The sequence below is a fragment of the Lissotriton helveticus genome, chromosome 5_1, assembly GCF_964261635.1.
Source record: "Lissotriton helveticus chromosome 5_1, aLisHel1.1, whole genome shotgun sequence".
In the NCBI taxonomy this organism is placed as follows: Eukaryota; Metazoa; Chordata; class Amphibia; order Caudata; family Salamandridae; genus Lissotriton; species Lissotriton helveticus.
This window is the reverse complement of record NC_136065.1, coordinates 1,896,282,375-1,896,298,881: the sequence shown is the minus strand read 5'-3', so window position 1 is coordinate 1,896,298,881 and position 16,507 is coordinate 1,896,282,375. Positions and strand designations below refer to the sequence as shown.

At 44.9% G+C, this 16,507-nt stretch overlaps 1 protein-coding gene across 8 annotated transcripts in view; it reads right to left on the bottom strand.

Annotated features, from left to right (window-relative positions):
• Positions 1-16,507, bottom strand: part of LOC144755958 (signal transducer and activator of transcription 5B) — a 1,707,375-nt gene that overhangs the window by 61,120 nt on the left and 1,629,748 nt on the right. For all 8 annotated transcript variants that reach the window (XM_078645393.1, XM_078645400.1, XM_078645396.1 and 5 more), the window contains 2 exons: positions 8,851-8,902; positions 2,852-2,956 (listed from right to left, as the gene is read on the bottom strand). In XM_078645393.1, the coding sequence (XP_078501519.1) occupies positions 2,852-2,956; positions 8,851-8,902 (157 nt within the window). The remainder of the gene's footprint in view (positions 1-2,851; positions 2,957-8,850; positions 8,903-16,507) is intronic.

The window sequence follows — 16,507 nt, the reverse complement described above, 5'->3', positions numbered from 1 at the left end:
CGCACTTATCCTCAACAGGTCTCAGTGGCGCGTCAATGTATGCTCCGGGTCCACCGGATATCTCCCAGGACAACCCCATATTCCCCGTTGCTCCCGCTGATCGGCTGGCCCAGGTCAGATTCATACTTCCCGGCCCCCATGCTCGCCGAGTGGACACGGTGCGGCATTACGGACATGGAATCGCTCTTTGAGGAGGGTCGGATTAAATCTTTCGATCGACTCGTCGCCGAATTCGATCTCCCCCTCGGTCAATTCCTCCGATATCGCCAGCTCCTCGAATGTTTCCGTTTTTACCACAACCTCCAGACCTGCGAACCCGACACGCATCCAGTTATACACGCAATCCTGCACATGGGTACAGGGAGCCATTTGGTTACCTGGTTATATAAAGCGATACGGGAACTCTCGAATGCTCCCCTAGTGTCCTTGCGCACCACCTGGGAAGAGGACATCGGGCGCCCGTTACACGACTCGGAGTGGATCAAGGCGCTCGAAGCCCCAAAACATACATCTAGGAACGCCGGTTTTAAAAACATCCAATATTACATATTACACAGAGCGTACCTGACACCGGCGCGGCTGCAGAAATTTTACCCCACCACTCAATTCCTCTGCCCCCGATGCCACTCCCCAGCTGCAGATTTCCGTCACATGTTCTGGAGCTGCCCAGATCTCCACCCCCTATGGCGGACAGTACACGACACACTGAAAGACCTCACAGGCCTCACAACCCTAGATACCTGGCAATCCAGCGCGTTGGGCATTTTCCACATTCCGAAACAGCTCCCGGCACACAAGCGCTTTGTATCCCTAGCGTTACTACTAGCGAAAAGATGTACAGGGGCATTATGTAAATGGGCAGCGGCGGAAGAAGACGCCCTGCGGGAGGAGGAAGCTAGAGGCGCCCGTAAACACCCCATCTCTATGGAATGGGCCATGCTATTGCATCGTTTCCGACAGCTGCTGCGCCCTGATGACCCGATCACGCCCACCCCTACAACCACAACCACCCCGGCAGACCCCCCCTCCCCCGCGCACCTACAGCCCCTGAACAACGACTAGTGCCGGACGCTGGCGACCCGCAGTTCTACACTTCTACCCTGCTCCCGGGGCAACTGGCCCGATACCCAATCTGATACAACACTCCCGCCCTCTAGCAACCCGGCTCACTGTAAGCACGAGCCTGTGACCCCTCTAACGCCCTAGCCCCATCTCTTCTCGATATGCCCGTGCAAACGCCCAGATGCTCCTTCCCCGAGTTTTGTCCCCCCAGTTACTTGGCAACACCACAGTATGGCCTCTGCAGACCCACTCCATTGCTCCCCATGATGTTGATTCACATGCTTGCGCTTTTTCCTTTCTCCTTGAATTTTATTTTTAATCCTACGTTTTCTAGCATATCTGATTACTTACATGGTCTGTACTGCTATGATAACGAAATGCCAATAAAGACGAGTTTAAAAAAACAAAACAGTGGCTTTCATGTTTGACGTCAAGCATATCAGTCCAGTTTTCTTTTAATTTTTTACGTTGAATGATCTGTTCTTAATGCTTCCTTTTCTCCTCGGCTCTTCCTCTTCTAGAATCCCTATTGATTGAGAGCTGAGTCACAGTGAAAGGAGGTCCTTTTCCTTGACTGCTCTATCATGCTCTTCTTTTTTTGCTGTGTACTTTCGATGCTTGAGGCCATTTTCAAGTCTTCCCCTAATCTCGTTCATGGGCCACCTTGACATTTTCTGAAAAACTGGACATTCTTCCTCTCTATTGGAGTTGGGAAGACAGACCAAACAAACAAAGGCCATGGGATTCTATTTTGGCTTTCTTTTTGCTGCAATGGTACATATATAAAGTGAAGGCATATCAAAGTAAACTGCTGTAAAATCTTAAAATCAAGCGTGCAAAATGTTGGTAAACACAGATTTTCAAAATGATGGGAGACACCAAAATGATGTTATAGCAAATTACTAATTATCTTGAAAAGGCTGAAAATCCATAACCGGAGTACCAGGATCTTTGTCACAGGAGCAGAAACTGTCCCTTTAAGGCATGATGGGATAAGAAAGTTGGTGGCTCCTTAAAGGCAGTGTCCATCTGGCTGCATTTCCCTTCATTTGCTACAAGTTTTGAACTTTTACTTACGATGCAAGGTTAGGTATAATGGTGCAATAGTGTTTGAAGAATAATTTTCATGTGAATTGGGCATATTTTGAAAACTGAAAAATGCTGTCTTAAGTAGGCTGCATCATATATCTGCACTAAATAATGCATGATTGTTATCATTTACATTATTGTTATGCGAGGGAATGCAAGATGTTGCATGCTTACTTCGGTGTCCCAGAGAGTAATTGATAATGTAATGGATAAGCCTCAAAAGTAACTGCTCCTGTGTGATAAAATATTTAGATTTTACAGAGAAAATGAGACAATCCTTTATAATAAAGCTATGACTAAACTTGAAGGCATAAGTGAATTAAATATATTTAGAGATGAGATCAAGTTATCTTCTCGTACTTCGCCCAGGTCAAGATACCTTCATCTTAGAATGCTTTGCAGAATCCAAAAGAAGTTGCTCTAACAGGATAGATGCATCATTCACACTGTAAAAACCTAAAGCGCTCTTCTTCTGAAGCAACAAAATAGCTTTGCAAAGTGCTCTTTAATGTCAGATGCTTTATAACTAGCAGGAGTACTACGAGGCTCTTTTTTTATTAACTAGGCATCATTGCAAATGAAGGGCATTTGATCTTCTGGCTATTGCCGCATTGCAGACTGAGCAGACACAGGTTCCAATCACAACCTATACACTTTATCAAAATGGTGCACTGCTGTATACATTTGAACCATGACATACCTTTGAGTGTAGATGTTATAATGCTGTTGGGAGCACACTGCGGGTGAGGGAGCTTGATCCATGTAACTGCCTGTTGGTGTAAGTTCAGCAGAGGATGTCGCAAAACTAAAAGAGAAAATAGGCATGAAAGGTGTATATGTGCCATGGAACAAGCAGTGCCATTATAACACCAACAAAGGGCTGCCTGTTTCTCCAATATCTGTAACACTCTGGCCAGGAGACAATATTAAAACACATTTTTTCTTTAGTTTTTAAAAGTCATTAAAGGGAGCAATTTTCTGTAGGCTCCTCTGATGCTAGAATGTCCCCTTGAGCACACCACAGTACCCGTGAGAATCCAAACAGGTGGTAAAACATGTTGAAGAAAATGGGAAAAACTTCACTTTCAATGTAGTGCAGATTTATTTCTATTATCGTGGTACAATTGTCATGAAGCTGGAACGCAGGGTCAATATGTAAAACATGTCATGCTTTGTTCTGCATTTTCTTCATCAGTCACAGAAGCAGCACTGTTTAGACCGTGCAAGGGTTTATTTAACAAGGTTTAGCTAAACATCCTATGAAACTTCTCTAGAGTAACTCACTGAATTATTAGTCATTGCCCTGACTCCCAAGTGTGCGAATTAGTGCCTACCAAAAAGCCTGGAAAGCCAGTCAGTACGCACTGAAGAAACTCTGGTAGTGTTGTGAGTATTGGACTCGGTCTGCTCTGGTGAAAGACACTAAATTGTGCTTATTACTTGAGAAGTGTAGCCTACTTCTAAGAAGACTGACCTTGCTTGTCGCTGCCTTAATATGAGATGCATGTTCAACAGATTTTAGGGACGACTACTCACAATTATGCTTGGGCAGTGAACTTCTTTCCGTTCGCACTGATTTCTGCATTCGCACTCTGAAGAGTTCGCGGAGTGCAGAGAACTCCGCTTCAAGATTTGCAGCTTTGTTTTTTCCCCGCTCGTGATCACAAACTTTAAGTTTGCGAGCGCAAGCTGCCACTCGGGTAGAATTTCTACCCGAGCTGCAGGAATATCATTACAAACTGCAGTTCGCACCACACTCTGCCACTCGCGGTATTTCGCAGTTTTTTGTAACTTCGCGGAGTTTCGCTTAGCAAAGCTCCACAAACTACGCCCAGGCCTGCTCACAATAGCATCAAGTAGACCACCTGTAATCCTTGTATAAGTTTTCCAGACTTCTCATCTAGTGGGACCCATGTGACAATACTTTGAGGCCCAAGGATATGAGCTCCATCAGAAACAAGACACTTACAACCAAGGTGATTACTCATTTTATATACTATAAAAATGATGATATACAGAAAGGAAAACATGTTTTGCACATTCCTGGAATTTACTTTTTGACACAGACAATACAATTTGTTTTTTTTAGAAGCAGAGATTTTGGTTTTGAGGTGCCTTGTGAGACCTACTCCGAAACCCGCAATGAATCAGGACATGGAGCTCCACACTAGATTTGTTCTACCCCTCATACGGGTGGGAGCAAGTTGGTGTGGTGATGTGTATCTGAAAGGTAACATATGTTTCAAACATCATATCATGAGCTGTCATCAGGACACATGGGATAGTGCCTGGGAATCTACATCACTACAACATACAAAACAATTATTACAGGAAAGTAACTTTTCTCTGTGTGCAGGATGTGCTGATGTAGATCACATGGTTTGCATAGACCAAAAGTAGTACCCCCCTCCCTAAAAGCAGTGCTTTGTGAGCTGCGGAGGAATGCATTTGGAACAGAGTTTAAGGACAGATTGCATCGCCTGTGCCATTTGTTGAGCATGAATGCTTAAACATCAGTGTTTGGTGAACATGTAGATGGTAGACCATGTTACAGCTTAACAAATGTGTGCTAGTGGTTGTTGCCTTGGAAAGCCTTTCTGACTCCCTTTTTGCAAGTGGAATTTGCTCGACACACAGTAGTGAGTGGACGTTTGGCTTTGGCATAGTTAATTAGAATACACTTGACTATCCATCTAACAAGACTAGCCTTGGAACTGGGCATTACAAAGTGTGGCTTGCCAGCAGTTACAATGAAAACATTTGTTTTTCAAAAGGATTTGTTATGGACAGTGAAGTACATGAGGGCTGGCTCACAATCTAAACTATGTTAATCCCTTTCTACAACCGATTGAGGTTATGGGAAAAACATTGACAAGTCAATGATTCGATTGACATGAAGAGGGAGACATCTTAGGCAGAAAACGAGGGTTTGCCCTAAATACAAATCAATCTTTGTGTACTCAAATTAAAGACTCCTCCACTATTAATGCTTGCGAATCATTGAGACTAGGTAAGGAAGCAACTGCAATGAGGAAGGCTATTTTCCATGAAAGGACCTCCAATGGGCAAGAGTGTCAGGATTGTGAGCAGAGTAGGAACGTTATTCTTGGGATCACCACGAGCAAAATTAAACTATAGAAACTGTACAAAACACGGCAGAAAAAGTACACTCGTCAGAGACAGAGATTGGACCTTCTGTTCCAAAACAATGGGTCAAGAGTCTGAGCTAACCGAAAAAAGAAAGACTAATGCGTCCGTTTAGTGAGACCTTCAGAGTGACATTGCAGCAATACCTTAACTTGACGTCATCCAGTGCTTACTCTTAGATCACTTTGCCATTCCAACCTGGCTTTAATATACTGTGTTCTCCTGAATTCTTGCGACATATCCTATATGGTAGATACTAGCTTATTGGGAGATGTAGACCGCAAGAGGAAAGAGAGAGAAAGTAATTCAGGAGGTTCCTGAAGGTCGTCGCCAAGCAGAGCACGCAGGGCATGCCTAATCCTATAAAAATGAAACTGCGCGAGTAGGGTGAAATCCTGTCCCTCAGTTGCTACCTCGGCCCAAGCACGGGCCTTGCCATCAGAAAATAAAACACCCATAGTGGAGATGTTGAGTGACCGTAAATTCTGTACCATCTCTCTATCTACACTCATTGGTAGCCAATGGCACCATTCCACTGGCAATAGGGGCAGGAAGTATTAAAGTGCACCAGCTTGTCTTTTTAATAAGTCATGCCAAGCATGCACTGTCGAATTGAGAGTTTAGTATGGCGTTACGTCTGATAGCATTCCAAAACAGTCTCTGAGGGAGCAGGTTAGGTTCGACCGCCACCTGTACAATCTGCAGATGAGGGAGATTCTGTGGGACATGTATCCAATAATGTGCATCTGAACACGGAGCAACTCTATAATATAACTCTAGATCCGGAGCACCAAGGCCACCCACAGAATAGGGAAGTGTAAGAATGTCTCATTTGAGCCACGGATTTTTACCAGACCAAGCCAATTTCACCATTAGAGAGCGTATAATCTGGAAAGTGTGTTTCAGAAGAATGATCGGGATATTGAAGAACAGAAATAAAATCCGAGTAAGACAACCATCTTCATCAAGGAGATACGACCTATTAGGGACAAAGGCAGGCGAATCCAGCGGTCAAAATCTTTCTCAAGTCTAGCAATAGCTTTGCCATAAATCTCACTGATCACTAGCTCTAAATGTGTATGGACCTGATCAGCCCCTTGCTCGAGTCTGACTTTGGAGTCGTGGGTTCAGAGGGAGAGTGCCTCAGTGGAGATGTCGGAGTAGATTTTGGTTCCAAGTCAGGTTTGTTGGTGCCTCAGGGTTGAAGTGGCAGTGATAGTTGGTGCAGTGTGGCGTTCTTCGTTGAAAGCTTGCTCAAGAGTGGATCGCGGGGTCGAGTGGTGCCAGCTGCTGTAGCTTAACCCTAAGATATGTACAGTTTGAAGTGTGAGTCAGGGCTTAGCCCCCGAATACCTCAGGAGGAGTTTTCTGCCTCAGCCTGTGGACGTTTTCAAAGTCAAACCATCTGGGGTGCTCCTTGTGCATGTTAGCAGATGGTATGGTCTTTATCTTGAGGCCCCTGAGTTTTTTCAGCATAAAGCTCTAAATTCTTGTGCTCAGATTCCGTGGCCTCAGGGGACAGCATCTCCATGCGCTCATGTCTTTGCACCAGAGGAAGACTCGAAGAGCATGGTTATGCTCACTCTGCGCCGAAAATATTCGTCTGACCAAACTTGTTCAGGATCTCGACCCACCCTCTTCGTTACTGAAGAACTGATTAGCTTTGTTAACAAGACGGAAACGGGTTTTAGTATACAGGAAGTAGTGGCGCTCACTCAAAATTCACGAATGGTCTTATGACCAGTAACAGTATTAAGGGTGGTGCTGGCAGGGAGGGGAGACCCTACGAACCCCTCTATCTGTGTGGTATACGCCACAGAATTACAAATGCAATAAAGTCCTCCGCACTCAAAACTGAAGAAACAACAATGTGTAAAACCGTTTTTTACGACGCCAGAGCAGAGGTCGCTTACAAACGTGTCTCGAATCGCGACGGGCACACACCCGTGCTCCTACTTAATAAAGTTGAATACGGCTTTCTAAATACATGGCCACCACAATCTAAGGTGCGGAATCTTGTAACATCTGTTATTTTATTCAGATATATGGACTCTGGCATTCCCATACGTGTGTTTAATTTTATACATGCTGATTCTCGTTCACCACCATAACTTGATCAATCAACCTTTGAGCAAGTACTCGGTTACCCTTCCGGGTTGGAATTATCACCGGAACCTGGCCTGTCATATTGTGGATTCAGCCACTAAGCCCTGAAGATTTGTAGAATTTCCTAGTCTACAATGAAACACGTGTCGGCTGGCTGTATAAATTGATACCTGATGACCCAATAAAAAAAAGGGAAAACATTAACTCCAGAAAATACTACAGACGTTTGGATGGTTTTCATCTGCTGAGCTTTTGATTTACACATTGTTGTTTCTTCCGTTTTGAGTGCGCAGGACTTTATTGCATGATTAGCTTTGTTGTTCTTAGGAGATAAGAACAGGTAACAAACCCATTTTGGTCCAGCCAGGGAGATTTTTCATTGCACTTAGGGCAGAACTTGAATGGTGTCATCTACATAACACACTCCACAGTAATTTTCCGAGTACGACCCAAATCTTCAGTTGTATTGATGCCAGCTGTTTCTGAGGGTCCTCAAACACAGTTCAAGGAGTTGTTCTTGTTGCAATACTTTGAAGGTGGATGGTTTTTGGAATGGAGTTCTCAGTGGCTAGCGCCAAAGAAAGTCACTAGAGTTTACTCATCGCTGGGATCAGAGTGTCGACGGCTGACACCATAATTTAACTGGAAATAAGTGTCACTGGTCCTGTAGCTGGCACTCGAACTCCCAAACCTTATGGTGGAAGAAAAAATTTTAAGTGGAGTGTTTGTCCTGGTGCATAGTGGACTAATGATGGAGCCTTTGACTTGAAAGAAACTTCAGAGAAAAACAACCTGCAACTGTCCACACCCAAAATTAGATGGTAAAAATATGCAGAGCTTGTGTATCTACAGCCATCCACGCTATGAGCGATTCCTATTGCTAGTTTTTTCAGAAACGGAGGGTGTGATAATTGTTGAAGTATTACTATGCACTCTATGTCATTTTTAAAAACAAGAACAAAATACACTTTTGTCCTGCAACATTTTGTTGAGCGATTTGATCCCACACCCAAGGAACAAGCAGAAATTATTGCCATATCCATTTTTAACTAGGAAAACTGGAGAAACAATGGCAAATTGCTGTCTCACAGCATGGCTTGTGCATATTCGATGATACTGGGTCAAAGCCCTCAAAAAAAGCCTGTGGAACTGTACATGGTAAAGATTACTACAGAGAATTGTTTTTCATATCTATCACGAGTAAATCAGGGTTTTATCCCACTAACACGGTCACCACATCTGAGGTTGCATATTAATAGGGATGAATGGACAATTTACTTTGTGTCATCGGAATCAAAAGGTTGTGCCATCTGATTTGCAAGTTGTCTTTAGTGAGCTAGATACAACAAAAGTACACCCAAGTATACTGTTATTTTTTAGCAGGTGTAGTGTAACCACAAATCTGTCATGTAAAAACAAAACTTTTAAAAAAAGAAAAAGACTTACGCTGGCACAACCTGCTTGATCTGTGGCGTCACATATCCATCGTTTCCTTTCGCTGTGTTGATTTCGCGTTAGGAAGGAAAAAAAAAGATATACATAGTTCAAACAATTAAAATATTAATTAAGATAAACAATTAATTACATCTGTAGAACAATCTGTTATATTTGGCACAAAAGGACTTCAAAAGTTAGTAGACCAATACAAACAAATCACAGATGGTTTCCCCACATGCAACACCATAAACACAAAAACAAAATCTGAAATTAATAAACCATACATGTACAAATTGAAACAATGATAAAATAAGAATGAATAACTTTTACAACACTTAGACCGTAAACATCATGGAAGAAGGTACAATATCAATCGTGCATGTCTAAGTGGACACAAAACAAGCCGCCAAAACGCTGAGAACACTATTCTACATCAAAAACGTCTACACACTCGTCAAGACAGAAAAAATAAGTAGGTGTTTCTTCAATGGCTGTAATTGAGAAATCCCCACTTCTTGATTCGATATAAAAATCAACAGCCTCGGGCTCAAGGGTTGGAACGTGGACTGCATTCGGGGTAGCCATAGGCAACTCATTTATGTGTAAGTTAGAAGTGAGCCGACTCTCTTGGTGCGAACTACCAGTAGTAGATTTCGCAGGTGAGTCCATATCCTCCTCTCTCATGCCAGTGGTCCCCGCAACTTTCACACAAGTGCAAGGATGAACTTTAGGAGAACTACCCCCATCCAGGGCTAAATGTTCAGAAGGTTCTCTACCCGCTATATTCAATTCGGGCAGTCAATCATTTTCATCTAAGGGGTTAAAGACATCAAACTGGTTCTTAACTGGGATGGCAAATCTAGCCTGCCTCTGCCCCTTCGTTGGAAATCCCCTAAATGGTGCATGAGTCATACAGTGATGTTTATAAAAATACCTGAGAGATAGAATGCTGATCCCTGTGCGCGCCATCGACCAATTACCTGCCCTTTCTAGGATAGCATGTACTAGGTCGGGTAATCCGAAAGAAATTACCATGCAATCCCCTTCTCAAGACTTGTTCGAGTTCCCTACCCATCCAACTCGTCTCACCATTTTGAAGTTTGAATTGATCGGGTTACCTATTCTTGTCCTTCTATTTAACTCGAATGAGGATTTGTTTTTCAAACTGGACCAGTGTCCCTGCGCTCCCGGAGACAATTTAGTAACGTTGGCCAACACTATTGTATGCGGGGTTGCCCCAGGAGGCAAATGAAGCACATCGTTATCTTTCGTGTCACTCCCTGGTTTAATGCAGGAACCATCCACTCTTTGAGGCTGTATTACCTCAGTGTGTACATGATTGGGCTTATTATGGGACGTTGTTATATGAGAATTAGGGTCCAGTTCATGTGTACATGGGATATGAGTTAGGTCTCTGGCTCTCGCTAGAGATACCCCTGTACACATGTTGACCTCACTATTAGATGGAACAGGATTTCGAACCAGTGTAGAGCCCATGCCAGAGTTAGAGAATTCAACATTGTGACTACTGTTAGTCCCAAGGGGCTGAGCAGACGTTCTGGCCAGGGAAGGCTGAGAGGGATGGACATTTATGGGGCATGGCGACTTCAGTGAATCTGGAGAAGCAGCACTTACAAGTTTATCAATGGCCTTTTCCAGATTAGACAACTTTTCTTACCAGTGGGTTCAGTAAAGCAGATACAACCTTACCCATTTTAGACTAGAACTCCTCACTATCAATAATTGACAGAGGGGGTGAAAGTGGCGAAACCAAGGCAAAATTATCCATTGTGATACCAGATATAACCACACCATCCTCGACAGCCTCTCTTGTTGCACCTCTACGCCCTCTTTTCGATGATGGCATGATTTGTTTGCCAGAACCTAGCCCTTTCCATTTCTTGGGCTGAGGTAAAGAGCTGCCCCCTTAAGAAACTTTAGTTATTTGACTCCTAGTGTACACTTTAGATCTAACAACAGGACCGTTTCCCACTTGGGTGGTACAAGGCGCAGAGCCCTGGCCTGGAAGGGGGACTGTTGCCGGGGTTTTAGGTGATCTAGTAGGGGAGCCAGGGACAGAGTAAATGTGCGGAATGTCCGGATCAATACAACTGGGAGTGTCAACTTGTAAAGGGGGTGGAAGGGGCTCAAGATAAAGTCTACTCTTGGTAAGGGCAATTTCATGAATAAGGACGGACTCTGCCCTTGATAACAAGGCATCTAAGGTGCTTACCACCCCCTGACCCACCATCGATTTCTTCTTAGAAAGTTCCTTCGGCGCCATAGTCCCAAGGAACAAATACTAGGCACACAGAAAATAGCAAAGATAACAAATAACAAATACCCCTGTATCTTGCATCCCAATCCCAGTCCTTAATTTCCAGTCTCAAGTCCAAGTCAGGGTACGAGTTCCCAAAGCGGGGGTCAGAACATATGAATGGCTTCAGCCAAGGCCAAATAACTTGGCCCAGCCCAGCCCAGCCTCCTTGATGACTCACGCCGCGGGGGTGAGGCTGCGCTTTGTAGTGCACTGGTACCGCCTCCCCCCACCTGTGGCAGTGTGACGTACTGGAAAGGGCTGGAGGACGTTGCGTTGCACCCTGGGATGGAGCTCCAGGATGTTGTGATTTGGTGAAGCCGCTGTAGTCGCTGTGGTCATCTAGTCTTGGCCAGTAAGACCTCTAGCCTGTAAGACCTCTGTCCCCTCCGCCTGCTGCGACACTCCGCTCGCTTGCCCGCTGCCTGGACCCCTCTACTGCTCAGCGGCCTCCTGTTGTCGCAGGTACACCTGCGCAGGAGGGGGTGCGTTAGCAACAGCTGCTGTAATACTGTAATGCCGCCCCAGGAGTCCAGCTTCAGTATTTCTCCCTGGTGCAGAGGTGGCAAAACCCTAGAACGGGGCCTGCACCAGAATTGGCGCAAGCGTGCAGGCCAGTGAAAGAGCCTGCATCAGCAGGCTCGACTTCCCGAGTGTCCCGCGGGAGACGGCAAGTCCGCCGGTTAATCCCGCACTTCCACACTCAGGGGGGGCAGAGAGTGTCACCAAGGGTTGCAACAGGCCGCGCGGAGATGCAGCGTCTCGGCCTCACAGATATTGCTTTCTTCAAAGACTTGATTTCAATTTGAAATTGCATTTATTTGAAAAGTATGCAACAGGATCTCACACATGCGCAGACACTGAACATGTTATAAACAAAGAGAGGATTTCATGATGAGAGAAAGGCAGATATTAAAATGCAAGCATCATCTGCTACAAGAGCAAGTTACTTACCATCGATAACGCCTCATCTGGTAGAGGCTATCTAGCTGCAGATTCATTACCTTACAATTATCCCCAGGCATCAGACTGGATCTGCAAATTTCCAAGCAGCCTCAATACTGAGGGGTTGCGTTGTTTGGCTCTGTGTCGGCAGTGTCCAGGCCGGAGGTGACGTACACGGTACCGATATAGGTGCCACCTTGACGTGCTGACGCCAGTTAATTTTCAAGTCTTTCCACGCCACGAGTGTGGAGCCACAATGAATACTGACCACTGGTGTGAAATTCTAGGGCCCTTTACAATGGGAACCCCTCATCCTTTAATCAGGTCATAGCGCAGGGAGGATGGGAGAGCCAGTAAGGAATCTGTGGCTAAACAGATTCTCTACCATACAAGGCGTTATCAAAGGTAAGTAACTTGTTCATCTGATAGCTGCAGAGTCCTTACCTAAGAATATATACTCAAGCAGTGCCTTCCCAGGTGGGTCCTAAAATCCAATTTAGACCAGAACGTCCTGCAGGACTGAATGGGCAAAATGCCTGTCCCAACAGACCTGACTGCCCAGGTGTAGGAAACCGCTTCTCTGTACAGTGTACTAAAATGAAGTACACTATATAGAGATTGCGATAAATCCCCAAAAGGCAGGTAGAGGCAAACGTAGATGATACTAACTCTCTTTTCGTGGTAGTGTTGGCGAGCTGTTAGGCCGATCAGAGGGTAGGGTTAAGCACTTTTAGTACTTACAGAGGCAAAAAATGAGACACACACACACTCAAGAATAAATCTTAGACCAATTTGTAAAAATGAAGTCGATTCTTATATAATTTTTAAGACATTCAGTTCTAAGGTAAGTCCTTTTGGAGTTACGATTTTTCAAAGTTCGTAAAACATACCACTTTTGTGCGCAATTTCGCACCAAAGAAACAATAGAGAAAAAGTAGAATAATGCCAAGAAATTCAGGCAATGCTTTCGCGAAGTTCAACTTCTCGTTTTACGTTGATGTCGGGACCAGGTTTAAAGTTCCAGCAGGGGAAGTTCAACAGCGTTCCCGATCAGCTGGGAGCACAGGTGCGGCAGTCTTGAAAGCTGGTGCGCAAAGATGAATGGGGCCACCTGAAAAGGCACTAAACAGAGGCACTTACAGATAAGACCGGTGTGTCTCCTTGGAGGGAGGTCGCAAGGGCCTGGTGACCATGGGAGCCAAGGTGGTCGGTCGGTGCTGGTGACAGTGGGGCTGGGTGCAGAGCGAACAGGTCAGCCGGGCGTTGTGCGTTTTGAGGTCCTCACAGTCCGGAGCAGGCAACTTGTAGAGGCGATCATGGGACAGCTGGGGCACTCAGCAAGTGGTTCTCAGGTGCCTTGATGTCCCCCGACAGGTACTTGCTTCTGGTGCTTTGGACTCTTCTCGTGTTTTACTTTGGGGGTCCAGTACCCCGAATATTGGTACACCGTGGCTCTGGCAGGTTCTGGTGCTTCCAAACTTGGTGGAGAGGAGGATCTGACCCTCAGGTGATTTTGTACCGTTTCTTGCTTCAGTGCTGCGTGGAGGACATTGGGGAGCAATTGCCACAAGTCCACAAACTGGACTTCACTGGATTGGCGCCTGCTGTGTGCAGGAGAGTGATACCTTCACTCCAAGGGAGTTTCACATCCATTTCTTGAAGGCTGGAGGTGATGCGGGGTTCTTGGAGTCCTTTCAGTTTTCAGGATGACTCAGCAGTAGTGAGAGTGGACTCCTGGAAGCAACAGGAAGGGTTTGGCACCTTTTTCTTCTACAGCAGGGCTTCAGTTCTCGAGCAGCGGGTCTTCTTGGTCCTGGTCTTCTCTTGTCCGTCGAATCTGATGATCAGGTCTCGGGGTGTCACCTAAATGAGCAAGTTACTTACCGTTTGGTAATGATGCATCTGTAAGAGACATACATTAATTATAGATTCCTTACCTTAGAATTATCTCTAAGTGCCAGACTGGATCAGGAGAATTTTTCTCTGTAGCCGTACCCATGCTAGTCGGTAGGTGGCATCAGTCGTCTCCAAGTCCGTCATCGCCATTATGGTCGCCGGGATGATGCCGCGGTGTCTCCCTTGCGTGCTGATGTCAGTTCTGACACAACTTTCCACGCCCGAAGCGCAGAGCCACACAAGACCCTGACCAATGGAGCACAAAACTAGGGCCCTGGAAGCGAGTCCCTATCCCTAGAAGTCAGTTCGCAGAACGGGGAGGGTGGGTGGGGCGGTAAGGAATCTATAATAAATGTATGTACTATTATCTTTTTGATTTAGATGTGGTGACAGTTGGTGTTTCTTATCTTTTAGCACTTTTTGTGTTTCACTGCACTGTATTGTGTCTCTCAGTTTGTAGTTATATTTGGTTCTTATGGGGTTTTTAAATTAATGTTTGAATTACTGAAAATTATCAAATCATTTAAGAATCTAATGATGCTATGCCTGTTCCCAAGGATACTATTGAATTTTACTGACGAAGCCTAAACAATAATTGTTAATGAAATAAATGTATCAGGCTTTTTGAAATATTGAATATACCATCAGCGCCCTGATGAAGGATGGTACATGGAATTCCAAAAAGCGCGTCAGCGCAATTGTGTTGTTTAAATTGTCCATGATGTTTATAATTGTTATGTATTGTCTTTGTGAAATTGTTTGTGTTTGATGATGTAAAACATTTTTTGTTATTTTTTTTGTGGTTGTTGTTTATGTATGTATATATTTTTTCTGTTGTTGAGACATATACCTTGATTAAACACATCGCTTCGTCTATGTCTGAGACTCTTTTGTATTTAATAAAAGTTGGGGTCATGTTGAATTAAATGTTTATGTATTTATTGAAAATTTATTTAATATCAACTGAATGAAACAGACGAATATTTTGGAAAATAATGTTTTATATATTTCTATAGTAGGGTGTTATTTTTTCTGTGGGACAGCTCTGATATGAATATGTTATAAGCAGTTTATTGTTGTATATTTGGTTGTCTCTTAGAGATACATTGTTACAGAAGGTAAGTAACTTGTTCATCTGAAAGAAACCATCAGTTATAGGTTCCTTACCTTAGAACAGATGCCCCAGCAATGCCAACCCCGGAGGTGGGTCTGCGAACTAAGTTCACACCAGAAAGTCCTGGAGCTAAACGGCCAAAAAAGCAGTCTCTACGAACTTGGCCATCCAGGCAGTAATGTTTTGTGAACATGTGCAGGGATGCCCATGCAGCTCTCTGTTAGATGTTAAGCAACTGAACTCCACGTCCCTAAGCATTAGAGTCTGCTATCGCCCTGGTAGAGTTGGTGCGCAGTCCTACTGGAGGATCCTTTTTCAACAAAGAATTGCAGATTTTGATGCATAGGACAATCCATTGAGAGATGTTACATTTGTGCACACCCTGACCTTTCTTGGCGCCCAGCCCACATAACCCACGAAGAGTTGATCGCCCACCCGGAAATCTTTAGTGCGGTCAAGGTAGAAGGACAGGCACGTTTTGGGTCCAGAGGTGGAGTCTCTCCTACTATTTAGAAGGGTGCGGAGGCAGGAAGAAGGTGGGCATTGACATGGTCTGACCTATATGGAAAGAAGTAACCACTTTGGGCAGAAAAGATGGCCTAGTGTAAAGGACCACTTTGTCCGGATGAACTGCAAGAAAAGGAGGCTTGGAGGAAAGAGCCTAAAGCTCACTCACCCTGCTCCCGCGAAGACTTCAGATTCATGGCCCGGCAGTCGGAGCACGACTTTGGGTCGTGGTCCCGCTCCAGGCACCAAAGGCACACGAGGTGCAGATCCATGACTGACATCAATTTGTGAAAGGAGTCACAAGGCTTGAAGCCAGTCTGACGATGAGACAACCCTGGTGCTACCAGGAGTCGAAGACTAAAAATAAGACGTTGACAAAAGTCGAAAAAAGTTAAGTCAAAAAATGACAGGGGCAAGCTTCTCTCCGGATCTGTGCTGGCTGGCGCGGAAAATGAAAGTACTCCGGATCCAGTCTGACGCCAGTGCGCAGGGGCAGCATCTAAGTAGACACCGCAATGTCACCCTGGCAACCACACCACAGCCGCTGGACGCAGAGTCAACCAGTGCCATATACCTAAGCGCACGGGTCTAGTCTGTCTCCTGGGGTAATTCTAAGGTAAGGAATCTATTACTAATGGTCTCCTTCACATACTGAATTTGGGGGCATTACAAGGGGAGACTCATGGGCCAAAGTGAGGAGGAATTCTCTGAACGCCTGAGGTATTAGCACTCTCCTAGTGGCACCAGGTTTGGGGTCTTTGGCCTCAGTGTAGAGGATTCCCTCCTCCCAATAGGTCCTGTGGTAACCACAGACATCACCGCCTTCCTATGCAGCAGCTTGCTGTTGCAGGCTTTCAAGAGTAGGATAGGTTCTCTGTCCCTTGATT